The sequence below is a fragment of the Pseudophryne corroboree genome, chromosome 9 (genome assembly GCF_028390025.1).
Source record: "Pseudophryne corroboree isolate aPseCor3 chromosome 9, aPseCor3.hap2, whole genome shotgun sequence".
Lineage (NCBI taxonomy): Eukaryota > Metazoa > Chordata > Amphibia > Anura > Myobatrachidae > Pseudophryne > Pseudophryne corroboree.
Window position 1 is genome coordinate 101,083,567 of NC_086452.1, and position 27,061 is coordinate 101,110,627.

General features: G+C 47.5%; 1 protein-coding gene across 5 annotated transcripts in view; it reads right to left on the bottom strand.

Annotated features, from left to right (window-relative positions):
- Positions 1–27,061, bottom strand: part of COP1 (COP1 E3 ubiquitin ligase) — a 581,242-nt gene that overhangs the window by 148,506 nt on the left and 405,675 nt on the right. For all 5 annotated transcript variants that reach the window (XR_010186699.1, XM_063939703.1, XM_063939702.1 and 2 more), the window contains one exon: positions 10,737–10,853. Coding sequence is in view for 4 of the 5 variants with exons in the window: in XM_063939703.1 (XP_063795773.1) it covers positions 10,737–10,853 (117 nt within the window). In the remaining variant the exon portion in view is untranslated. The remainder of the gene's footprint in view (positions 1–10,736; positions 10,854–27,061) is intronic.

Here is a 27,061-nt window from a genome sequence, read left to right on the forward strand (position 1 = left end):
GGGAGAGCGCCACGCTTTTCAGCAACTGATCTCTCGATCTCGCCTTTATCAGGAGATCGCCCAAGTACGGGATAATTGTGACTCCCTGCCTGCGCAGGAGCACCATCATTTCTGCCATTACCTTGGTGAAAATCCTCGGGGCCGTGGAAAGCCCAAACGGCAACGTCTGAAACTGGTAATGACAGTCCTGTACAGCGAATCTCAGGTACGCCTGATGAGGGGGATATATGGGGACATGAAGGTATGCGTCCTTTATGTCCAGTGACACCATAAATCCCCCCCCCCCCCTCCAGGCTGGAGATCACTGCCCGGAGCGATTCCAGCTTGAATTTGAACTTTTTCAAGTACAGGTTTAGGGATTTTAAATTTAGAATGGGTCTGACCGAGCCATCTGGTTTCGGGACCACAAATAGGGTAGAATAGTACCCCTTCCCATGTTGAACTAGGGGAACCTCGACAACCACTTGTTGTCGACACAGTTTTTGAATTGCAGCTAAAACCATCTCCCTCTCTGGGGGAGAAGCCGGTAGAGCCGATTTGAAAAACCGGCGAGGAGGCATGTCTTCGAAGTCTAGCTTGTAGCCTTGGGATACAATTTTCATTGCCCAAGGATCCACGTCGGACTGAGCCCAGATGTGGCTGAAGAGTCGAAGACGTGCCTCCACCGGCGCAGACTCCCTCAGTGGAGCCCCAGCGTCATGCGGTGGATTTAGTAGAAGCCGGGGAGGACTTCTGCTCCTGGGAACTAGCCGTAGCAGGCTGCTTTTTCCCTCTTCCCTTACCTCTGGCGAGGAAAGAGAGCCCCGACTTCTTCTGGACTTATGCGACCGAAAGGACTGCATCTGATATTGCGGCGTTTTCTTTTGCTGTGTGGAAACATAAGGTAAAAAAAGTAGATTTGCCCGTGGTAGCTGTGGAAACCAGGTCCGCGAGACCTTCCCCAAATAAATCCTCACCTTTGTAAGTCAAAACTTCCATATGCTTTGAGTCGGCAACACCCGACCATTGGCGGGTCCACATGGCTCGCCTAGCAGAAATCGCCATGGTGTTGGCTCTCAAACCAAGCAGACGTCTCTCTGAGCATCTCTCATATATAAGACTGCGTCTTTAATGTGACCTAAGGTCAATAAAATGGTATCCCTTTTCAGGGTACCAATGTCAGCTGACAAGGTATCCGTCCAAGCCGCAACAGCGCTACAAACCCAAGCCAACGCTATTGCCGTTCTGAGCAAGGCCCCCGTATGTGTATAAATAGATTTTAAAGTAGTTTCCTGTCTGCGATCAGCAGGATCCTTGAGGGCGGCTGTGTCTGGAGACGGCAGCGCCACCTTTTTGGACAATCACGTTAACGCCTTGTCCACCCTGGGTGAGGATTCCCACCGTAACCTGTCCTGCGCAGGGTAAGGATACGCCCTAAGAATTCTTTTGGGAATCTGCAGTTTCTTGTCTGGAGTTTCCCAAGCCTTTTCAAATAATGCGTTCAGCTCATGAGATGGGGGAAAGGTTACCGCAGGTTTCTTTTCCTTAAACATGTGTACCCTCTTGTCAGGGACAGAGGGGTCATCAGTGATATGTAAAACATCCTTTATTGCAATAATCATATAATGAATACTTTTGGCCAGCTTGGGTGTGACCTCGCATCATCGTAGTCGACACTGGAAACAGAATCCGTGTCGGTATCAGTGTCTGCTACTTGGGACAGGAGACGTTTCTGAGACCCTGAAGGGCCCTATGACACAGCCAAAGCCATGGATTGACTCCCTGTTACTTCCCTGTACTCTGCTTTGTCCAACCTCTGATGTAATAGAGACACATTTGCATTTAAAACATTCAGCATATCCATCCAAGCATGTGTCGGTGTTGCCGACGGAGACACCACAATCATCTGCTCCACCTCCTCCTTAGATGAGCCTTCCACTTCAGACATGCCGACACACGCGTACCGACACCCCCACACACTCAGGGATATATCTATATGGAGACAGTTCCCCAATAAGGCACTTTGGAGAGACAGAGAGAGAGTATGCCAGCACACACCCAGCGCCAACTGACACTGGAAACCAAATTCCCAGACAAACAGCGCTTTTATATAAATATACACTCACTGCGCCAATAAAAAGTGCATCCCCCCTCTTTTTCGCCCTCTGTCACCGTGTTCAGCAGGGGAGAGTCCGGGGAGCCAGCTTCTCTGCAGTGTGCTGTGGAGAAAATGGCGCTGGTTAGTGCTGGAGGATCAAGTTCTGCCCCCTCAGCGGCAGGCTGCGGTCCCGCTCAAATTTTCTATACTGGCGGGGGATTCTATAATATAGTGTCTACGCAGCCTCTATATATATTATTAGCCAGTCCCAAGAGGTTTATAATTGCTGCCCAGGGCGCCCCCCCTGCGCCATGCACCTTTCAGTGCCCGCTGTGTGTGTTGTGTGTGGGAGCAATGAAGTCTTCAGCCGCTTTTGAAGTCTTCTTTCTTCTTATACTCACCCGGCGTCTATCTTCCGGCTCTGTGAGGAGGACGGCGGCGCGGCTCCGGGACGAACGGCGAGGGTGAGACCTGCGTTCCGACCCTCTGGAGCTAATGGTGTCCAGTAGCCTAAGAAGCAGAACCTATCATTTAAGTAGGTCTGCTTCTCTCTCCTCAGTCCCACGATGCAGGGAGCCTGTTGCCAGCAGTGCTCCCTGAAAATAAAAAACCTAACAAAATTCCTTTTCAGAGAAACTCAGGAGAGCTCCCTGTAATGCACCCAGTCTCCTCTGGGCACAGGATCTAACTGAGGTCTGGAGGAGGGGCATAGAGGGAGGAGCCAGTGCACACCCATCTAAAGTTCTTTATAGTGCCCATGTCTCCTGCGGAGCCCGTCTATACCCCATGGTCCTTACGGAGTCCCTAGCACATAAGCGAAACACACTTGTAAAGCACCAAATTTGCTTGTCCCCCCCCCCCCCCGTTTTGCACCCTGATACTTGTAGTCAGAAGCGAAGGAGGACCAGCGTTGTCTCTGCAGCCTGAGGAGAGAGAAAATGGCGCTGAGCAGTGTGCTGGCTGCCTGAGGAAGAAGCTCCGCCCCCACAATGGCGCGTATTTACCTCAGAGACTTTGCATAATATTTATACTGGCGGGGGTAGGGCCGTGCCTGGGCATCTTATGCCCCCTTTTTGTCAGTTTATAGAGGTGTTTTTGCTGCCCAGGGCGGCACCCCCCACCCACCCCCCTGCAGTGCCTGTGTGTGTGGGCAGCAATGGCTCGCTGCGCTCCCGCCAACCGCGCGGTACCTCAGCCGTCACTTTACTTGATAGAAGATCTGTCTTCTTCTACTCACCTGTCTTCTGACTTCTGGCTCTGTGAGGGGGGCGATGGCGTGCTGTGGGAGTGAGCATCTAGACATGGCTAGCGTTCAGTACCCTTCAGGAGCTAATGGTGTCCTGTCAGCCAGAAGCAGAGCCATGAAACTCTTCAGGAAGTTGGTTCCTACTTCTGCCCCCTCAGTCCCACAAAGCAGGGAGACTGTTGCCAGCAGTTTCCCCTGAAAATAAAAAACCTAACATAAGTGCATCCAGTCTGCCTGGGCACATTTCTAAAACGGAGGTCTGGAGGAGGGGCATAGAGGGAGGAGCCAGTTCACACCCATTGAAAAGTCTTAAGAGTGCCCATGGCTCCTGCGGAACCGTCTATACACCATGGTCATGAAGTGGACCCCAGCATCCTCTAGGATGTATGAGAAAATAAGAATTTACTTACCGATAATTCTATTTCTCATAGTCCGTAGTGGATGCTGGGGACTCCGTAAGGACCATGGGGAATAGCGGCTCCGCAGGAGACTGGGCACATCTAAAGAAAGCTTTAGGACTATCTGGTGTGCACTGGCTCCTCCCCCTATGACCCTCCTCCAAGCCTCAGTTAGGATACTGTGCCCGGACGAGCGTGCACAATAAGGAAGGATTTTGAATCCCGGGTAAGACTCATACCAGCCACACCAATCACACCATATAACCTGTGATCTGAACCCAGTTAACAGCATGATAACAGAGGAGCCTCTGAAAGATGGCTCACAACAATAATAACCCGATTTTTGTAACAATAACTATGTACAAGTATTGCAGACAATCCGCACTTGGGATGGGCGCCCAGCATCCACTACGGACTATGAGAAATAGAATTATCGGTAAGTAAATTCTTATTTTCTCTAACGTCCTAAGTGGATGCTGGGGACTCCGTAAGGACCATGGGGATTATACCAAAGCTCCCAAACGGGCGGGAGAGTGCGGATGACTCTGCAGCACCAAATGAGAGAACTCCAGGTCCTCCTCAGCCAGGATATCAATTTTGTAGAATTTTACAAACGTATTTGCTCCTGACCAAGTAGCTGCTCGGCAAAGTTGTAAAGCCGAGACCCCTCGGGCAGCCGCCCAAGATGAGCACACCTTCCTTGTGGAGTGGGCATTTACAGATTTTTGGCTGTGGCAGGCCTGCCACAGAATGTGCAAGCTGAATTGTACTACAAATCCAACGAGCAATAGTCTGCTTAGAAGCAGGAGCACCCAGCTTGTTGGGTGCACACAGGATAAACAGCGAGTCAGATTTCCTGACTCCAGCCGTCCTGGAAACATATATTTTCAGGGCACTGACAACGTCTAGCAACTTGGAGGCCTCCAAGTCCCTAGTAGCCGCAGGCACCACCAATAGGTTGGTTCAGGTGAGACGCTGAAACCACCTTGGGGAGAAACTGAGGACGAGTCCTCAATTCCGCCCTGTCCGAATGGAAAATCAGATAAGGGCTTTTTCAGGATAAAGCCGCCAATTCTGACACGCGCCTGGCCCAGGCCAGGGCCAACAGCATGACCACTTTCCATGTGAGATATTTTAACTCCACAGATTTAAGTGGTTCAAACCAATGTGACTTTTGGAACCCAAAACTACATTGAGATCCCAAAGTGCCACTGGAGGCACAAAAGGAGGCTGTATATGCAGTACCCCTTTTACAAACGTCTGAACTTCAGGGACTGAAGCTAGTTCTTTTTGGAAGAAAATTGACAGGGCCGAAATTTGAACCTTAATGGACCCCAATTTCAGGCCCATAGACACTCCTGTTTGCAGGAAATGTAGGAATCGACCCAGTTGAATTTCCTCCGTCGGGCCTTACTGGCCTCGCACCACGCAACATATTTTCGCCAATTGCGGTGATAATGTTTTTGCGGTTACATCCTTCCTGGCTTTGATCAGGATAGGGATGACTTCATCCGGAATGCCTTTTTTCCTTCAGGATCCGGCGTTCAACCGCCATGCCGTCAAACGCAGCCGCGGTAAGTCTTGGAACAGACAGGGACCTTGCTGGAGCAGGTCCCTTCTTAGAGGTAGAGGCCACGGATCCTCCGTGAGCATCTCTTGAAGTTCCGGTTACCAAGTCCTTCTTGGCCAATCCGGAACCACGAATATAGTGCTTACTCCTCTCCATCTTATCAATCTCAGTACCTTGGGTATGAGAGGCAGAGGAGGGAACACATACCCTGACTGGTACACCCACGGTGTTACCAGAGCGTCTACAGCTTATTGCCTGAGGGTCCCTGGACCTGGCGCAATACCTGTCGAGTTTTTAATCATGTGGAAGACTTCTGGGTGAAGTCCCCACTCTCCCGGGTGGAGGTCGTGCTGAGGAAGTCTGCTTCCTAGTTGTCCACTCCCGGAATGAATACTGCTGACAGTGCTATCACATGATTTTCCGCCCAGCGAAGAATCCTTGCAGCTTCTGCCATTGCCCTCCTGCTTCTTGTGCCACCCTGTCTGTTTACGTGGGTGACTGTCGTGATGTTGTCCGACTGGATCAACACCGGCTGACCTTGAAGCAGAGGTCTTGCTAAGCTTAGAGCATTGTAAATGTCCCTTAGCTTCAGGATATTTATGTGAAGTGATGTCTCCAGGCTTGACCATAAGCCCTGGATATTCCTTCCCTGTGTGACTGCTCCCCAGCCTCGCAGGCTGGCATCCGTGGTCACCAGGACCCAGTCCTGAATGCCTAATCTGCGGCCCTCTAGAAGATGAGCACTCTGCAACCACCACAGGAGGGACACCCTTGTCCTTGGTGACAGGGTTATCCGCTGATGCATCTGAAGATGCGATCCGGACCATTTGTCCAGCAGGTCCCACTGGAAAGTTCTTGCGTGGAATCTGCCGAATGGGATTGCTTCGTAGGAAGCCACCATTTTACCCAGAACCCTTGTGCATTGATGCACTGAGACTTGGCTCGGTTTTAGGAGGTTCCTGACTAGCTCGGATAACTCCCTGGCTTTCTCCTCCGGGAGAAACACCTTTTTCTGGACTGTGTCCAGGATCATCCCTAGGAACAGAAGACACGTCGTCGGAACCAGGTGCGATTTTGGAATATTGAGAATCCAATCGTGCTGCCGCAACACTACCTGAGATAGTGCTACACCGACATCCAACTGTTCCCTGGATCTTACCCTTATCAGGGAATTGTCCAAGGAAGGGATAACTAAAATTCACTTCCTTCGAAGGAATATCATCATTTCGGCCATTACCTTGGTAAAGACCCGGGGTGCCGTGTACCATCCATACGGCAGCGTCTGAACTGATAGTGACAGTTCTGTACCATAAACCTGAGGTACCCTTGGTGAGAAGGGTAAATTTTGACATGAAGGTAAGCATCCTTGATGTCCCGAGACATCATGTAGTCCCCTTCTTCCAGGTTCGCAATCACTGCTCTGAGTGACTCAATCTTGAATTTGAACCTCTGTACGTAAGTGTTCAAAGATTTTAGATTTAGAATCGGTCTCACCGAGCCGTCCGGCTTCGGTACCACAACAGTATGGAATAATACCCCGTTCCCTGTTGCAGGAGGGGTATCTTGATTTTCACCTGCTGGGAATACAGCTTGTGAATGGCTTCCAAAACTGTCTCCCTGTCAGAAGGAGACATCGGTAAAGCCGACTTTAGGAAACGGCGAGGGGGAGACGTCTCGAATTCTAATTTGTACCCCTGAGATATCACCTGAAGGATCCAGGGGTCTACTTGCGAGTGAGCCCACTGCGCGCTGAAATTCATTGAGACGGGCCCCCCACCGTGCCTGATTCTGCTTGTAAAGCCCCAGCGTATACTGAGGGCTTGGCAGAGGCGGGAGAGGGTTTCTGTTCCTGGGAACTGGCTGATTTCTGCAGCCTTTTTCCTCTCCCTCTGTCACGGGGCAGAAATAAGGAACCTTTTGCCCGCTTGTCCACGAAAAGACTGCGCCTGATAATACGGCGTCTTCTCATGTTGAGAGGCGACCTGGGGTACAAACGTGGAATTCCCAGCTGTTGCCGTGGCCACCAGGTCTGAAAGACCGACCCCAAATAACTCCTCCCTTAATAAAGCAATACTTCCAAATGCCGTTTGGAATACGCATCACCTGACCACTGACGTGTCCATAACCCTCTACTGGTAGAAATGGACAACGCGCTTAGACTTGATGCCAGTCGGCAAATATTCCGCTGTGCATCACGCATATATAAAAATGCATCTTTTAAATGCTCTATAGGCAAAAATATACTGTCCCTATCTAGGGTATCAATATTTTCAGTCAGGGAATCCGACCACGCCAACCCAGCACTGCACATCCAGGCTGAGGCGATTGCTGGTCGCAGTATAACACCAGTATGTGTGTAAATACCTTTTAGGATACCCTCCTGCTTTCTATCAGCAGGATCCTTAAGGGCGGCCATCTCAGGCGAAGGTAGAGCCCTTACAAGCGTGTGAGCGCTTTATCCCCCCTAGGGGGTGTTTCCCAACGCACCCTAATCTCTGGCGGGAAAGGATATAATGCCAATAACATTTTAGAAATTATCCGTTGTTATCGGGGGAAACCCACGCATCATCACACACCTCATTTAATTTCTCAGATTCAGGAAAACTACAGGTAGTTTTTCCTCACCGAACATAATACCCCTTTTTTGGTGGTACTCGTATTATCAGAAATGTGTAAAACATTTTTCATTGCCTCAATCATGTAACGTGTGGTCCTACTGGAAGTCACATTCGTCTCTTCACCGTCGACACTGGAGTCAGTATCCGTGTCGGCGTCTATATCTGCCATCTGAGGTAACGGGCGCTTTAGAGCCCCTGACGGCCTATGAGACGTCTGGACAGGCACAAGCTGAGTAGCCGGCTGTCTCATGTCAACCACTGTCTTTTATACAGAGCTGACACTGTCACGTAATTCCTTTCAACAGTTCATCCACTCAGGTGTCGACCCCCTAGGGGGTGACATCACTATTACACGCAATCTGCTCCGTCTCCACATCATTTTTCTCCTCATACATGTCGACACAAAAGTACCGACATACAGCACACACACAGGGAATGCTCTGATAGAGGACAGGACCCCACTAGCCCTTTGGGGAGACAGAGGGAGAGTTTGCCAGCACACACCAGAGCGCTATATATATACAGGGATAACCTTATATAAGTGTTTTTCCCCTTATAGCTGCTGTATAGTTAATACTGCGCCTAATTAGTGCCCCCCTCTCTTTTTTTAACCCTTTCTGTAGTGTAGTGACTGCAGGGGAGAGACAGGGAGCTTCCCTCCAACGGAGCTGTGAGGGAAAATGGCGCCAGTGTGCTGAGGAGATAGGCTCCGCCCCTTTTTCGCGGACTTTTCTCCTGCTTTTTTATGGATTCTGGCAGGGGTTAAATGCATCCATATAGCCCAGGAGCTATATGTGATGCTTTTTTTTGCCATCCAAGGTGTTTTTATTGCGTCTCAGGGCGCCCCCCCCCAGCGCCCTGCACCCTCAGTGACCGAAGTGTGAAGTGTGCTGAGAGCAATGGCGCACAGCTGCAGTGCTGTGCGCTACCTTGTTGAAGACAGGACGTCTTCTGCCGCCGATTTTCCGGACCTCTTCTGCCTTCTGGCTCTGTAAAGGGGCCGGCGGCGCGGCTCTGGGACCCATCCAAGCTGGGCCTGTGATCGTCCCTCTGGAGCTAATGTCCAGTAGCCTAAGAAGCCCAATCCACTCTGCACGCAGGTGAGTTCGCTTCTTCTCCCCTTAGTCCCTCGATGCAGTGAGCCTGTTGCCAGCAGGTCTCACTGAAAATAAAAAACCTAATCTAAAACTTTCACTAAGAAGCTCAGGAGAGCCACCTAGTGTGCACCCTTCTCGTTCGGGCACAAAGATCTAACTGGGGCTTGGAGGAGGGTCATAGGGGGAGGAGCCAGTGCACACCAGATAGTCCTAAAGCTTTCTTTAGATGTGCCCAGTCTCCTGCGGAGCTGCTATTCCCCATGGTCCTTACGGAGTCCCCAGCATCCACTTAGGACGTTAGAGAAAATAGATTTCTTTAGGTATTCAACATGCGGACCTCCAGCTGCTGTGGGACTACACATCTCAGCATGTTCTGCCACAGTTTGTTATTAGGGCATGCACGGCACGGCATGTGGGGTAGTTCCACAGCAGTTGGAGGCCTACATGTAGAATTCTTCTGCTGTAGACATTCGCCTCCAATTAATCTCCTCTATAAAGCACACCAAAACATCTTTATTGAAGGCACAGGAGCACCTCCATAGGTCACCCATTTAGCATCAAGACACCCAACTCCACATTACAAAGTATTCCACAGTGTGCCAAGGCAGAAAATCACTACGAGCAGCAGTATGACGTTATATGCCAAGGCCCAACATCATACCACTTTAGCACTTCAACGGAATAAACTGTTTCAGTCTTTCACCTAATTTAGCCCCATTTCCTTAAACGAACAAATAATAAAACCAAAAAAAAAGAAGAAAAGAAACGTAAGTGATGGGAACATGGGGATGGTATATATTACAAATCGCACTTTTAGGCCATTATACACAGCCTGCAATCTGTGTTAATCACTAGTATGCTGAAGGTGGCAGGTTGTGTTGAAAAAATTCTAATTTTTTTTTACCACTAAGTACTATGGGGGTCATTCCGAGTTGATCGCTCGCTAGCAGTTTTTAGCAGCCGTGCAAACGCTATGCCACCGCCCACTGGGAGTGTATTGTAGCTTAGCAGAAGTGCAAACGAATGGATCGCAGAGCGGCTACAAAATAATTTTGTGCAGTTTCAGAGTAGCTTCAAACCTACTCAGCGCTAGCGTCCTGGTTTTAAATGTATCCATGCTTGGCCACAGGTGACTTAATTAGCACCTTAGTCAATTTGATTTAACCATCTGTGCTGAGCCATGGATATACCTAAAACCTGGACTGTTGGGGGGCCTTGAGGACCGCGTTTGGGAACCTCTGGTTTAGATGATGTGACATTAGTGTTACCGATGTGGCTCACTTTGATCATCCCTTTATTAGCTGGCATTACCGATATTCATTGCATTCCTCAGAGAAACACATTTACAGACAAAGTTCACATATTTGATAAAACGGACATGGTGTCATTTGTGTTTTGCTCCACCACCCTAGGTGCCCAGTAGCAAACACGTTACATCCTCAAGGGGGCACACTAAGGAGGCAATTCAATTCTGCACTACGGTTACCAGATGCTGGTGTTCCTGGTTTTGCAGGCCTGTCGCTGTGACATACAATCACCGGTTTCTCCTTGTACCCCATAGAGGAGTGCAGGAAAATCAGCGATGTTGAGCTACTCTAATTCCCAGTGACATGTAAAACCGCTCATTGAGAACACACGTTGCTCAGGACTGAACTGCCCTCTAAGTGACCGAAGGATATGAACACACAGCTGAAGGTTCAATGTGAAGTGACAGAAAAGGTGCAACTTACCTGCACAGCCAAAGGCCAGGTGATAGCGGGAAGAGGGGCTGAATTTAACACAGCATACATTGGCTTTGGCTTCAATACTAGCAACAGAATTATCCAAGTTGGTGGACCACAGTTTCACTAAATAGGAGGAGAATAAAAAACATGTCATTTAAATGTGCGATTTGTTACGGCAAAGCGAATTTTAGCTGGAATGAAATACATAGCACAGAGGTAAGTGCATAGAAATGATGCAGGCACACCAGCGCCATAAATTGTATTGCTGTCTTGTGTACAGGACACACAGCATCGCATAGGGATAATTAGATACCCTGCAGCAATATTTCCTCAAGTTGCGTTCGCTATGAAAAACAGCGCCAGCAACCTGCGTTTAAGGACTAGCCCTAAGATCACAGAAAGGAACGGATGTAAAAGGCAAGATCATAAAGGGTCGCTCAAACTCGGCATTAATGGTCATGGTTTTAAAGGATATATATCCTTGGACACAGATGGCTAGATTAAAATAATTTTGGTCCTAATAAACTTGCTGTAACTGTACTCAAGCATAAATATCATTAAAACCTAGATTTTTAGGGTGCCTTGAAGACTGAGTTCGGGAATAAAGAGATTGAGTACAGTTTTGGTAACTGGTCACCGCTTGTAAGGAAGGATACATACACAAACTGTTCCTTTCATTTACTTATCCATTACTAAACACTAGAGAGTGTCAGAAATACAGTATGCAGAAATCCATGGTAACACACGCCACTATTAATTAAAACATTTTCCTCGGTTTCCATCTAAAAGAAATCACCTCCTGCGACAGTGTAATGTATATTTGCCTTCTTTTCACATCTTGGCAGGAGATGTGGGGGAATATAAGTCACTGGAGGCCACTTGTTGATGCCATCTGAATCATCAATTAGGCAGGGCAAATTACATGAGGCAGCAAATGTCATCGCTCTCCACTACGCTAACTATTCACGGAGCTGGGTGGAGATGGAAGATGCGTCATCACAGCACATCCCCATGCAAACCGCAAACAGGCTCAATGCACTGTTAAGAGGCTGTAAAGCCACACCAAAATTTGGGAGACTACTGGGCATTCCATGCAATACATCACTATGGCACAAACAGCGCTATGAGAACCGAACTGCAGATACAGCGCTAAATAAAACATGCCTAAATATTTTATCCCTTGTTGCCCTTATTACATTAGTGGTCACCTGCCTTATTCCTGTATGTAAGCAGCAGCAGAAAAGTATTAGCTATCGTACTATTTACCACCAGACCCTGAAGTACAATGGACCCTTTTGTGCTAAAGATAGGGGAGACTCAGGTGACTTTTCAAGATGTAAAATGTGAGTACTTGGAATAATAGTTTGACTTCAAGGTCTAAGTGGAGAATACTAGGCACAAACAGAACAAAATAAATATTCTCATTATTAGGTTGAATACTACCTTTAGTCATGAGAGGGCTAAACTGAAAAAGTTGCGTAAACAACAAGTTACTAAATAAAGCTGCACAAAACACATTTTCATGGGATCACGTTGCAACCAAGACTGTACAGTAGGTTTAGTGCTGACTGTATACTTCTGATCACTAGTGGCAGATTTTATACAGGACTGGACGAGAGAGATGCGGGAGGGGGATTATGGGTAGTGCAAAATTAGCTGTGCAACTGTTTAATACAGAATCTATCTATCTAGTTGTTAACATGGTCTAAAGCCATCTCATCTAGCACAGTGTCTCGCAGACAGAGGCATTTTAAGTGCAGCAAACAGACACTTGGGTGGAACTATAGGAACTGAAGTCAATGAGTTAGCAGCTCAGTTGAAATTCAGTTGATAATGACAGCGCGTCAGTCTGATGACCTGTTTGTTTAATTTGACAACCCTGTGTAACGTTCTGCTTAGGCAGCAATTCTGTAACTGCAGCTGTGCCAGTGGAAATGGACGCTTTGTGCAACTCACTGCGCCCTACATTTTTGCTGTAACAGCAGCAGGGTTTATTTCTTTTATTAAGCCGATTATCACCAGCCTCTGACGAGTAGTCGCGGGTAAACATGCACTGGTTGGAATTAAAACGATTTCATTCATATAATGGCATGAAACTCGCACTCACAACAAACCACAGCTGTAAAGCTACTCTCAGCCAACAGTACTGAATGTCAGGAGAGCGTTTAACATTCAGGCTGCATTCGCACACCTTTACCTTTCAGATGTAATAGATGCCAAGCACTGAGCTCCATTACAGAGGCGATAGAGAATGCTAGCAGACAGCATGGGGAATGGCAGCCTTGCGCAATGAACCTTCACATCTCGCCACTAAACAATGAGAAAGTCTGATCTGACAATATACCTAGCCTGTAGCTCTGTGTGTCCTTAATGAGAGAGAAGCTGATGGAGTCGTTTAATGATGACACATGCCTCAGGCGGTTCAGACCAAAGAGATACATTTAACCCCTTACCCCCTCAAAAAAAAAAAAAAATCACCATAAAACTCCATACAATCACACAGGCCTACTGTAAATAGCAACAGACGCAGTTGAGCCCCAAATGCGCAGTTGTATATAACTGTCTATTGCAATATTAAGAATACATGCTACTTAATATATAATCCAATTATAATGTAATTACAACATGGTAAATCCGTAAAACGCTAACCAAAGTGAATGGGGCAGATGTATTAAGCCTGGAGAAGTGATAAAGCAGTGATAAGTGCATGGTGATAACGCACCAGTCAATCAGCTCCAATACGTAAATTTACAGTTAGGAGCTGATTGGCGGGTGCGTTATCACCTTGCACTTATCACTGCTTTATCACTTCTCCAGACTTAATACATCTGCCCCATTGTAAGATGCGACATCTGTGGTCACAGAGTTTTGTTGGCAAAACATAGAAAGGCAGTAGACTGGAAACCTGGTCCTGGTCTGTTACTTGGGGGAAGATGTATCAAAGCTTGGAGACTGATAATGTGGAGAGCTACAATTGAATAGCTCTGTTTGGGCACCATCTAGTGGCTGTTGGCGGGATAAGATTTGAATTCCGCCCATAGAAAGCTATTAGGATGAAGCTGGTTCCCTATTACAGTTACTGTGAGGTTTGCCCTCAACATCATTTGTTAGCAAGCATGATTATTAATACTACACCATTAGTTTCCAAATTGGGTGCTGCCAGGCACTTGCAGGGGTGCCACAGCTGGCAGTTCAGGAGCAAATCAAATTCTTTATGGGCGATGTGACAGAACCAGCGACGCTGGATGCCAAGCATAAAATGTGTGACAAACAGAAGCAAAAGCTGGTCCACAAACACATAACTGAACCAGGGGATGACAGGTAAGCACAATTTACTTAATTTTACCATTTGTTTTAGAACTTCTCAGGAAGAAAATTTTGGCTATGGGGTGCCGTGAAAAATATACTGATACTCTAGGGCACTGTGACTCAAGAAAGTTTGGAAATCACTGCCCTACATTATGCTTGTTGTGGCTTTAATAGCTTAAGGGGGGTATTCAATTAGCTCCGTCATTTTCGGAGCTATCGAGTGAACCCCCGAGTATTCAGTTGTAGGCCGTTTTCGCACATTTTTAAGGCATTTTTCGCCAATGCCTTTTCACTTTTTTTTTGTGTGTTAGATTTGGGTGTGGTGTGTTCAATCTGCAATCTAATTTGCAGTGTAAAAAGAAAGCAGCCAGTATTTACCCTGCACAGAAACAAAATAACCCACCCAAATCTAACTCTTTCTGCACATGTTATATCTGCCTCCCCTGCAGTGCACATGGTTTTGCCCAACTGCTTACAAAATTCCTGCTGCGATCAACCTGGAATTACCCCCATTGTACGTTACTAAGGCATGTTGAAGGAGTATCTGTTGAGAATGAGCTTTGATGAGCAGATTGTCTAAGTACGGAACTATTATCACTCTCAGGGATCTGAGATGAGCTACCATCACCTTCGTGAACACCCGAGGTGCTGACGATAGGCCAAACGGTAGTGCCTGAAATCGATAATGATTTTGTACTGCAAACCTCAAGTACACCTGATGCAGTGGCCAAATTGGAATGTCTAAGTACGCATCTCTGAGATCCAGCGAAATCATGAATTCCTGTGGCTCTAAACCTGCAATCACTGACCGCAGGGATTCATAGTAACATAGTAATTGAGGTTGAAAAGAGGCAATTTGCCCATCGTGTTCAACCTGTATTAAGTTGTGATGAATTTACATACCCGCTGAATAATGTTTTATGACTAGTTAACTACTATAACTCATGTAACCCCTGGATTAAACATGTTGCTATTTTAAATATTATAACCTTGGATATCATTTTCATTCAGAAATGTATCCATTCCTTTTTTAAATCCATTTACAGAGTCCACCATTACCACCTTCCCCGGCAGGGAATTCCACATCCTAATTGCCTTAACAGTGAAGAACCCTTTCCTCCGTCGCGTTCAGAACTTTCTCTCCTCCAGCCGCAGCGAGTGCCCACGTGTCCTAATTTGAAGATATTAATAATATCTCCTCTTAGACGACTCTTTTCTAGTGTATACGTATTCAACCTATTAAGCCTTTCCTCATAATCCAGTCCCTCTAGGCCTTTAATCAATTTAGTAGCTCGCCTTTGAACCCTTTCGAGTTCACAGATATCTTTTTTACACAGCGGTGCCCAAAACTGAACACAATATTCCATGTGCGGACGTACCAATGCTTTATACAGCGGCAGGACTACATCAGAGTCCCTTGACTCAATTCCCCGTTTTATGCACGCTAGCACCTTACTTGCCTTCTTTACTGCGCTTTGACATTGTGTATGGTTATTAAGCCTATTATCAATGAGGACCCCAAATCTTTTTCAAAATCTGTTTCACCTAGTCGTTCCCCATTTAATATGTAGGCTGCGAGTTTGTTTTTAGTCCCGAAATGCATAACCTTGCATTTGTCTGTATTGAACCTCATTTTCCATTTAGACGCCCAGAGTTCAAGTTTAGATAGATCATTCTGCAAGGACTCCACATCCAATTCCGAGTTAATTACCTTAAACAGTTTAGTATCATCTGCAAAGATTGACACTGTACTTTCCAGGCCTATTTCTAGGTCATTGATAAATATGTTGAACAGTAGTGGACCGAGTACGGACCCTTGTGGTATTCCGCTGACTACTGGGGACCAGGTTGAGGACTTCCCATTGACCACTACTAGCTGTACCCTGCTATCCAACTAGTTGCTTATCCATGTGCAAATAATTTTTCCTAGGCCAAGCTCCTTTAATTTGATCATCAGTCTCCCGTGAGGAACTGTATCGAAGGCTTTTTGCAAAATCTAGGATTCCATCTTGAATCTGTAGTAAGTGACATACTGATTGAGCCCCTTTAGGTTCAATATCTGTCTGACAGAGCCATCCGGCTTTGGTATTACAAAAAGACTGGAATAATAACCTTGACCCTGCTGGAACCGGAATCAAAACTGCTAAATCTACGAGATACTGATTCGCGGTCTGCAGAACCGCCTTGTTGTCTTCTGACACAGGCAGACCGGTCTTGAAAAATCGCCTTGGTGGAAGACAATCAAACTCTATTTTGTAACCTTTAAACACTAAATTGCGGATCCATTCAACGGTGGATGTCTGAAACCACGCCAAGTGAAATGTCTGAAGGCGTGCTCCTACAACTGAAGATTCGAGATGGGCTAAAGTCCAGTCATGCCACTGGTTTGTCGGTGGTCTTAGCGTCCTGATGACGGTTAGTGGTTTGTCCTCTACCACGTCTACTGTGTATGGTTGTTCCTCTAGCACGGCCTCGAAAGGACTGAGGTCTAAAGGATTTGAATGCTGGTACAGAGTATTTCTTTTTAGGAACCTGTGTAGGCAATGGTAGGAAAACAGACTTTTCCCCCCGTGACCTGAGAAATCCATTTGTCCAATTCAGGACCAAACAACATCTCGGCAGCATAAGGCAATGCTTCTATTCCTCGTTTGGACTCTGGCTGCGTTCTTGGCAGGTGGATGCAAAGTGAACGTCGTGCCGCAACTAGTGAAGCTGAAAAGGCGAGAACTAACCTGGCCGACGTCCATAGAAGCCGTACCTAGATACTCAGCAGATTCACAGATGTGATTAGCCAGAAGTATAAGATGGTCTTCTTGTAGACCCAACTTGAGCTGTGTTGCCCATGCAACTACAGCCTTGTTAACCCAAATGCCAACCAAAGCAGGTCTAAGCAACACATTGACTTTAGCATAGCTTCTAGCTTATACTCTGACGGGTCTTTACGCGTCGTAGCAGCTGGTACTGGAATGGTTAACTTCTTAGAAAGTTTTGACACTGAGCAATCCACAGCCGGTGGATTTTCCCACTTAGACGTCATAGACTCTGGGAACGGGTAGCTAGACAGAAACCGCTGAGGCATAGAAAACAGTTTATCTGGATTCTTCCATGCTTCTGTTAACTGCTTATTAAGAGAATCTGAATAAGGAAAACACACCGGTGTTCTCTGTCTTTTAGAAAATAACACTTCATCATTTGAAAGAGGTTCCTCAACCTCCGTAAAATTTAGAACCTGACGTACTGCCCTGATGAGATAATCAATGGCCGGACTATCAGTAACCTCACTATCTGACTCCTGGTCCAATTTACCTTCCTCATGTTCCTCTTGAGCTATCAGGCCTGGCATTGAATCATCAGAATGCAACATAGCTGAAACTGGTAAGTTGTAAGACAAATGATAACTATTTTTCGGAGCTGGGCTAGACTTAGACTTCTGTAACACTTGCACAGTCCTAGACCCCCTTCTGGTATCTCAGGAGGTATTACCCTAACCTCAGATCTAGCCGACTCAAGCTCCTTTCGCGCAGCAGCCAATTCCGATTGTAACCCAGACATTACATCCGCTAGCATCGCCCAAGGAGGATCAGGGTAAGGGTTCGTATTTGTAGCCGTATTTGCAAGACATACTGTGCATGTGGTAGTTCCATCAGGTAACACACTCTAACAGACCTTTCAGCTAAGCTGCTTTTTTGATTCTCCATTAGTTTTACTCATTATGTTCACAAACAGACAAGTAGACAAAGACAGACAAGTCCCACGACTCGGTAAAAATGTAACTAAAGTGTGTATAAGCCCGAAGTGCAGTGCACGTGGGACACACTACAATCAGTGAAACCTGTGCTGTACAGAATTCCTACTAACACCCCTGCTCCTCCAGTGGCCAAATGTTGTAGGACAGCAGCAAACTTCCTGCAAGAATAAGCAGGAAGTTCAGTTAAAATGGCGTCCAGCCATGTGCTTTACACTATACACATTTTATGTATAACAAAACAACATTGCCCATTAGAGTAATCACTGTACATACAAAGTAGGTAACATTCTTGCATATACATTAATACATAAGTGTATCACAGGCTTAATAGCCTGATAGCATTAAAACACTAAAAACACAGCTTAGTTTCCAGAGACCTGCACCGTGAGCTGCAAGCCGTGGTGCTGCTGCCATATCATCTCCCCCCCAACCCCCTCAGCTATCTCCCCCCTGCAGCTCTTGCTGGCGGACCACGGCAGTAGTGAGAGTTGTCCATGGTCCGAGTGAGGACAGAGCCGCGGCAGCTTAGCAGTGTGCGAAGGGAGCCCTGGGCGAGTAGCGGAGCTAACCGCGGGAGGGAGACGGGGAGCGGCGGCGGTCACCTGGCGGCTGCTGGGCAGTCCGCGGCTGGGTTGCGGGGGGGCAGGCGTGCGGCCAGCGGGGGAACAGTATAATAATGTCCCCCTTACATTCCCCTGGCCACTCATTACCTGCATGCAGTGGAGGCTATGACGGGGCTTCTCCTTGTATAAGCACTGTCCAGCTCCTTGTACAGCCTGAGGCTGAAATCAGCAAAGGCTGGTTTTGGTCTATGGCGGGGCCCCTCTCATGAGCACCGACAAGCCAACAGCTGCACTCAGCAGCACCAACAATCCCGGACCCAAGCTTCTTGATAAGCTGGGAAGGGATTGTGTGAATTTTTTTTTCTTTTTAAATTAAAAAAGAAAAGAAAACTGTGGAGAATCTCCACTTGTACCTACCCGACTGAGGTACCTGTGGGAGTATGGAGGGGGTGGAGGGTTACTAATTTAAATGTGCCTATCCCTGCTAACGCCCCGTCCAAATCTCAAGAGTACTCCAGGCACCCCCCGTGGCTGAAAAAGAAATGATATGCAGCATGATATCGACGGGATAATACAAACACAGTAGTAATATGTTATGTACAGCATTTAAACAGTTTAGGCATTATAACTGACAGCTGACAGTATAAGTGTCGACCATTTAACGACCTCTCACAAAAAATACATACTTCAAATGTTGTCCACTGTTTGTGTACCAAGTTTAGAATGTTAAAATGAAGCCTGTAATATTTCAAATACAAGTCATTAGTGCTTACTTGGAGGCAATAAAAAAAAAAATGGCTGACTCTACACCGTGCTTTGTATTTGATTACATCTCCCACAATCAACTGGATGCCTCATTTTATAATATTTATGCACTGTGGGAAGTATGAGACATTGGGATTATAAGGCACGTATAATTATTCCGCTGAGGGAGCAGGCAGTTCCGTTTGTGCTTTTCCCTGCTCTACGAGTCTACAGTACTGTGAGTATATACAGGTTGAGTATCCCATATCCAAATATTCCGAAATACGGAATATTCCGAAATACGGACTTTTTTGAGTGAGAGTGAGATAGTGAAACCTTTGTTTTTCGATGGCTCAATGTACACAAACTTTGTTTAATACACACAGTTATTAAAAATATTGTATTAAATGACCTTCAGGCTGTGTGTATAAGGTGTATATGAAACATAAATGAATTGTGTGAATGTAGACACACTTTGTTTAATGCACAAAGTTATAAAAAATATTGGCTAAAATGACCTTCAGGCTGTGTGTATAAGGTGTATATGTAACATAAATGCATTCTGTGCTTAGATTTAGGTCCCATCACCATGATATCTCATTATGGTATGCAATTATTCCAAAATACGGAAAAATCCGATATCCAAAATACCTCTGGTCCCAAGCATTTTGGATAAGGGATACTCAACCTGTATAATAAATGTGGAAGTATGTCAGGAGACTTTAAGATAGATCCTTGGTGCTGCTGGTGGCAGAAACGTTTATTCCATTATTTGGAAGGAGTATGGGAGTTTGCTGGTATGAGAAACAAAACACATACAGGTTCTCTAACATTTGTGCATTTATCCCTTGTAAATGAAGAAAAAAAGAAAATAAACACTAGAGTGAGAAGCTGATAATTAATCAGCAAATTAATCTCAGCGGGATTGCTTCCAAGACTTCAGAACCTAAATTAGCTTGAATGGCTGGGCATCCCATTTCATTGCTGCTTGTAAATGTGATTCAGTAAATGGCATTAATTTGCCTTTCCCACCTACAGTAGATGTCATGGCTTATCTCATGAAGAGAACTTTAACACTCTGCCGAAACTCCAGAAGCCATCCACAGATCTGCAATGCAGCGTTAATGAATCAGTGGCACAATGAGATCAGTGTGTGGAACAGCAGGTTTGAGGTTACCATTTTATTAGAAAGTGTATATATAAGTGAACAATTTAAGGTTATCTACTATCCCCTTCAAACATTTGCATGGGCCAAAAGAGCTGAAAATAACCCTTTCAAGCTCCATATATAATCCCCTTCTGATGAAACCGTTCATTTGAGAAAACGGAGAAACGCGTAAAGGACCTCCTATACCGCCTGCAAGTCATCACCTATACACCAAAGCCGGAGGATTCTATTCATCACTATTTTCTACAGCCCCCAGCAGAGAGCTGCTCCCTCCCTCCCTGTGGACATACCGCTCCCACCCAAAGACACTGACCCAGCACGCAGACTGCCGGTCCCGCTGAGACCAGACGGGACAGAGTGGTGAGCAATACTTTGGCGGTGCGGAGGTGGTAGCATAGCGCCCGCTCAGCGGGCTATGCTGAGACAACCAGCACAATAACCAATCTTCATTGATACTAAAAATCTTTGGAATCACTCTGGTGGGTCTTAGTGTTCACTAGCCTTCTTTGACGGGGCGCTGCGCCCTGCCCCTTTTCTGAGTGGCAGAATGCGCCCTGCCCCTTTTCTGAGTGGCAGAATGCGCCCTGCCCGTTTGTGCCCGCCCTGCTGATTACTAAAGGTCCGCCTACTCACCGTCGTGCCAGGCTGTCACTGCCCCCTGCCGTGATGTCACTCCTCCCCGCCGCTCTGTCTCACCGAGCTCTCATGCCTCTCCGCATAGCTGTCACGCCCCCTGCCGAGATGTCACTCCCCCCTGCAGCTGCCTTAGGCTTGTTGCGCTGAAGGCAACACTGACAGGCTGCTCGGAATCTGGTAAGATGAGGAGGGCTGGGTTTGCTTCTCCTGCCGAGGCAAACCCAGCCCTCCCTCCTCTGTGTACATGACTCTATAAAAGAGGACGCCGGGGAGGATCAGTGTGGCGGCCATTTTCAATCAGCTCCGCGGTGTGTGAGGGGGAATCAGCGCGATCAACTCCCGCAGCATCAGCCCCCAGTAAGTAAAATTAGCACACAAAAAATAAGAATTTACTTACCGATAATTCTATTTCTCGTAGTCCGTAGTGGATGCTGGGGACTCCGTAAGGACCATGGGGAATAGCGGCTCCGCAGGAGACTGGGCACATCTAAAGAAAGCTTTAGGACTATCTGGTGTGCACTGGCTCCTCCCCCCATGACCCTCCTCCAAGCCTCAGTTAGGATACTGTGCCCGGACGAGCGTACACAATAAGGAAGGATCTTGAATCCCGGGTAAGACTCATACCAGCCACACCAATCACACCGTACAACTTGTGATCTGAACCCAGTTAACAGCATGATAACAGAGGAGCCTCCAGAAAAGATGGCTCACTACAGCAATAACCCGATTTTTTGGTAACAATAACTATGTACCAGTATTGCAGACAATCCGCACTTGGGATGGGCGCCCAGCATCCACTACGGACTACGAGAAATAGAATTATCGGTAAGTAAATTCTTATTTTCTCTAACGTCCTAAGTGGATGCTGGGGACTCCGTAAGGACCATGGGGATTATACCAAAGCTCCCAAACGGGCGGGAGAGTGCGGCACCAAATGAGAGAACTCCAGGTCCTCCTCAGCCAGGGTATCAATTTTGTAGAATTTTACAAACGTATTTGCTCCTGACCAAGTAGCTGCTCGGCAAAGTTGTAAAGCCGAGACCCCTCGGGCAGCCGCCCAAGATGAGCCCACCTTCCTTGTGGAGTGGGCATTTACAGATTTTTGGCTGTGGCAGGCCTGCCACCGAATGTGCAAGCTGAATTGTACTACAAATCCAACGAGCAATAGTCTGCTTAGAAGCAGGAGCACCCAGCTTGTTGGGTGCATACAGGATAAACAGCGAGTCAGTTTTCCTGACTCCAGCCGTCCTGGAAACATATATTTTCAGGGCCCTGACAACGTCTAGCAACTTGGAGTCCTCCAAGTCCCTAATAGCCGCAGGCACCACAGTAGGTTGGTTCAGGTGAAACGCTGAAACCACCTTAGGGAGAAACTGAGGACGAGTCCTCAATTCCGCCCTGTCCGAATGGAAAATCAGATAAGGGCTTTTACAGGATAAAGCCGCCAATTCTGACACGCGCCTGGCCCAGGCCAGGGCCAACAGCATGACCACTTTCCATGTGAGATATTTTAACTCCACAGATTTAAGTGGTTCAAACCAATGTGACTTTTGGAACCCAAAAACTACATTGAGATCCCAAAGTGCCACTGAAGGCACAAAAGGAGGCTGTATATGCAGTACCCCTTTTACAAACGTCTGAACTTCAGGGACTGAAGCTAGTTCTTTTTGGAAGAAAATTGACAGTGCCGAAATTTGAACCTTAATGGACCCCAATTTCAGGCCCATAGACACTCCTATTTGCAGGAAATGTAGGAATCGACCAAGTTGAATTTCCTCCGTCGGGCCTTACTGGCCTCGCACCACGCAACATATTTTCGCCAAATGCGGTGATAATGTTTTGCGGTTACATCCTTCCTGGCTTTGATCAGGATAGGGATGACTTCATCCGGAATGCCTTTTTTCCTTCAGGATCCGGCGTTCAACCGCCATGCCGTCAAACGCAGCCGCGGTAAGTCTTGGAACAGACAGGGTCCTTGCTGGAGCAGGTCCCTTCTTAGAGGTAGAGGCCACGGATCCTCCGTGAGCATCTCTTGAAGTTCCGGTTACCAAGTCCTTCTTGGCCAATCCGGAGCCACGAATATAGTGCTTACTCCTCTCCATCTTATCAATCTCAGTACCTTGGGTATGAGAGGCAGAGGAGGGAACACATACACTGACTGGTACACCCACGGTGTTACCAGAGCGTCTACAGCTATTGCCTGAGGGTCCCTTGACCTGGCGCAATACCTGTCGAGTTTTTCCCAACGGTTTATAATCATGTGGAAGACTTCTGGGTGAAGTCCCCACTCTCCCGGGTGGAGGTCGTGCTGAGGAAGTCTGCTTCCCAGTTGTCCACTCCCGGAATGAATACTGCTGACAGTGCTATCACATGATTTTCCGCCCAGCGAAGAATCCTTGCAGCTTCTGCCATTGCCCTCCTGCTTCTTGTGCCACCCTGTCTGTTTACGTGGGTGACTGCCGTGATGTTGTCCGACTGGATCAACACCGGCTGACCTTGAAGCAGAGGTCTTGCTAAGCTTAGAGCATTGTAAATGGCCCTTAGCTTCAGGATATTTATGTGAAGTGATGTCTCCAGACTTGACCATAAGCCCTGGATATTCCTTCCCTGTGTGACTGCTCCCCAGCCTCGCAGGCTGGCATCCGTGGTCACCAGGACCCAGTCCTGAATGCCGAATCTGCGGCCCTCTAGAAGATGAGCACTCTGCAACCACCACAGGAGGGACACCCTTGTCCTTGGTGACAGGGTAATCCACTGATGCATCTGAAGATGCGACCCGGACCATTTGTCCAGCATGTCCCACTGGAAATTTCTTGCGTGGAATCTGCCGAATGGGATTGCTTCGTAGGAAGCCACCATTTTACCCAGAACCCTTGTGCATTGATGCACTGAGACTTGGCTCGGTTTTAGGAGGTTCCTGACTAGCTCGGATAACTCCCTGGCTTTTTCCTCCGGGAGAAAAACCTTTGTCTGGACTGTGTCCAGGATCATCCCTAGGAACAGAAGACAAGTCGTCGGAACCAGCTGCGATTTTGGAATATTGAGAATCCAATCGTGCTGCCGCAACACTACCTGAGATAGTGCTACACCGACCTCCAACTGTTCCCTGGATCTTACCCTTATCAGGGAATCGTCCAAGTAAAGGATAACTAAAATTCCCTTCCTTCGAAGGAATATCATCATTTCGGCCATTACCTTGGTAAAGACCCGGGGTGCCGTGGACCATCCATACGGCAGCGTCTGAACTGATAGTGACAGTTCTGTACCATAAACCAGAGGTACCCTTGATGAGAAGGGTAAATTTTGACATGAAGGTAAGCATCCTTGATGTCCCGAGACATCATGTAGTCCCCTTCTTCCAGGTTCGCAATCACTGCTCTGAGTGACTCAATCTTGAATTTGAACCTCTGTATGTAAGTGTTCAAAGATTTTAGATTTAGAATCGGTCTCACCGAGCCGTCCGGCTTCGGTACCACAACAGTGTGGAATAATACCCCGTTCCCTGTTGCAGGAGGGGTACCTTGTTATCACCTGCTGGGAATACAGCTTGTGAATGGCTTCCAAAACTGTCTCCCTGTCAGAAGGAGACATCGGTAAAGCCGACTTTAGGAAACGGCGAGGGGGAGACGTCTCGAATTCTAATTTGTACCCCTGAGATATCACCTGAAGGATCCAGGGGTCTACTTGTGAGTGAGCCCACTGCGCGCTGAAATTCATTGAGACGGGCCCCCTACCGTGCCTGATTCTGCTTGTAAAGCCCCAGCGTCATACTGAGGGCTTGGCAGAGGCGGGAGAGGGTTTCTGTTCCTGGGAACTGGCTGATTTCTGCAGCCTTTTTCCTCTCCCTCTGTCACGGGGCAGAAATGAGGAACCTTTTGCCCGCTTGTCCACGAAAAGACTGCGCCTGATAATACGGCGTCTTCTCATGTTGAGAGGCGACCTGGGGTACAAACGTGGATTTCCCAGCTGTTGCCGTGGCCACCAGGTCTGAAAGACCGACCCCAAATAACTCCTCCCTTTAATAAGGCAATACTTCCAAATGCCGTTTGGAATACGCATCACCTGACCACTGACGTGTCCATAACCCTCTACTGGTAGAAATGGACAACGCACTTAGACTTGATGCCAGTCGGCAAATATTCCACTGTGCATCACGCATATATAGAAATGCATCTTTTAAATGCTCTATAGGCAAAAATATACTGTCCCTATCTAGGGTATCAATATTTTCAGTCAGGGAATCCGACCACGCCAACCCAGCACTGCACATCCAGGCTGAGGCGATTGCTGGTCGCAGTATAACACCAGTATGTGTGTAAATACATTTTAGGATACCCTCCTGCTTTCTATCAGCAGGATCCTTAAGGGCGGCCATCTCAGGAGAGGGTAGAGCCCTTACAAGCGTGTGAGCGCTTTATCCACCCTAGGGGGTGTTTCCCAACGCACCCTAACCTCTGGCGGGAAAGGATATAATACCAATAACATTTTAGAAATTCTCAGTTATCATCGGGGGAAAACCACGCATCATCACACACCTCATTTAATTTCTCAGATTCAGGAAAACTACAGGTAGTTTTTCCTCACCGAACATAATACCCCTTTTTGGTGGTACTCGTATTATCAGAAATGTGTAAAACATTTTTCATTGCCTCAATCATGTAACGTGTGGCCCTACTGGAAGTCACATTTGTCTCTTCACCGTCGACACTGGAGTCAGTATCCGTGTCGGCGTCTATATCTGCCATCTGAGGTAACGGGCGCTTTAGAGCCCCTGACGGCCTATGAGACGTCTGGACAGGCACAAGCTGAGTAGCCGGCTGTCTCATGTCAACCACTGTCTTTTATACAGAGCTGACACTGTCATGTAATTCCTTCCAACAGTTCATCCACTCAGGTGTCGACCCCCTAGGGGGTGACATCACTATTACAGGCAATGCTCCGTCTCCACATCATTTTTCTCCTCATACATGTCGACACAAACGTACCAACATACAGCACACACACAGGGAATGCTCTGATAGAGGACAGGACCCCACTAGCCCTTTGGGGAGACAGAGGGAGAGTTTGCCAGCACACACCAGAGCGCTATATATATACACAGGGATAACCTTATATAAGTGTTTTTCCCCTTATAGCTGCTGTATCTTTTAATACTGCGCGGAATTAGTGCCCCCCCTCTCTTTTTTAACCCTTTCTGTAGTGTAGTGACTGCAGGGGAGAGACAGGGAGCTTCCCTCCAACGGAGCTGTGAGGGAAAATGGCGCCAGTGTGCTGAGGAGATAGGCTCCGCCCCCTTATCGGCGGCCTTATCTCCTGTTTTTCTATGTATTCTGGCAGGGGTTAAATGCATCCATATAGCCCAGGAGCTATATGTGATGCATTTTTTGCCATCCAAGGTGTTTTTTTATTGCGTCTCAGGGCGCCCCCCCCCCAGCGCCCAGCACCCTCAGTGACCGGAGTGTGAAGTGTGCTGAGAGCAATGGCGCACAGCTGCAGTGCTGTGCGCTACCTTGTTGAAGACAGGACGTCTTCTGCCGCCGATTTTCCGGACCTCTTCTGCCTTCTGGCTCTGTAAGGGGGCCGGCGGCGCGGCTCTGGGACCCATCCAGGCTGGGCCTGTGATCGTCCCTCTGGAGCTAATGTCCAGTAGCCTAAGAAGCCCAATCCACTCTGCACGCAGGTGAGTTCGCTTCTTCTCCCCTTAGTCCCTCGATGCAGTGAGCCTGTTGCCAGCAGGTCTCACTGAAAATAAAAAAACCTAAACTAAAACTTTCACTAAGAAGCTCAGGAGAGCCCCTAGTGTGCACCCTTCTCGTTCGGGCACAAAGATCTAACTGAGGCTTGGAGGAGGGTCATGGGGGGGAGGAGCCAGTGCACACCAGATAGTCATAAAGCTTTCTTTAGATGTGCCCAGTCTCCTGCGGAGCCGCTATTCCCCATGGTCCTTACGGAGTCCCCAGCATCCACTTAGGACGTTAGAGAAAAGTGGAGATCAAAAATGTGACCTACCTGGTGCAGTGTGTCTCAGTGCTCTCTACCTGGTGCAGTGTGCCTCAGTGCCCTCTACCTGGTGCAGTGTGCCTCAGTGCCCTCTACCTGGTGCAGTGTGCCTCAGTGCCCTCTACCTGGTGCAGTGTGCCTCAGTGCCCTCTACCTGGTGCAG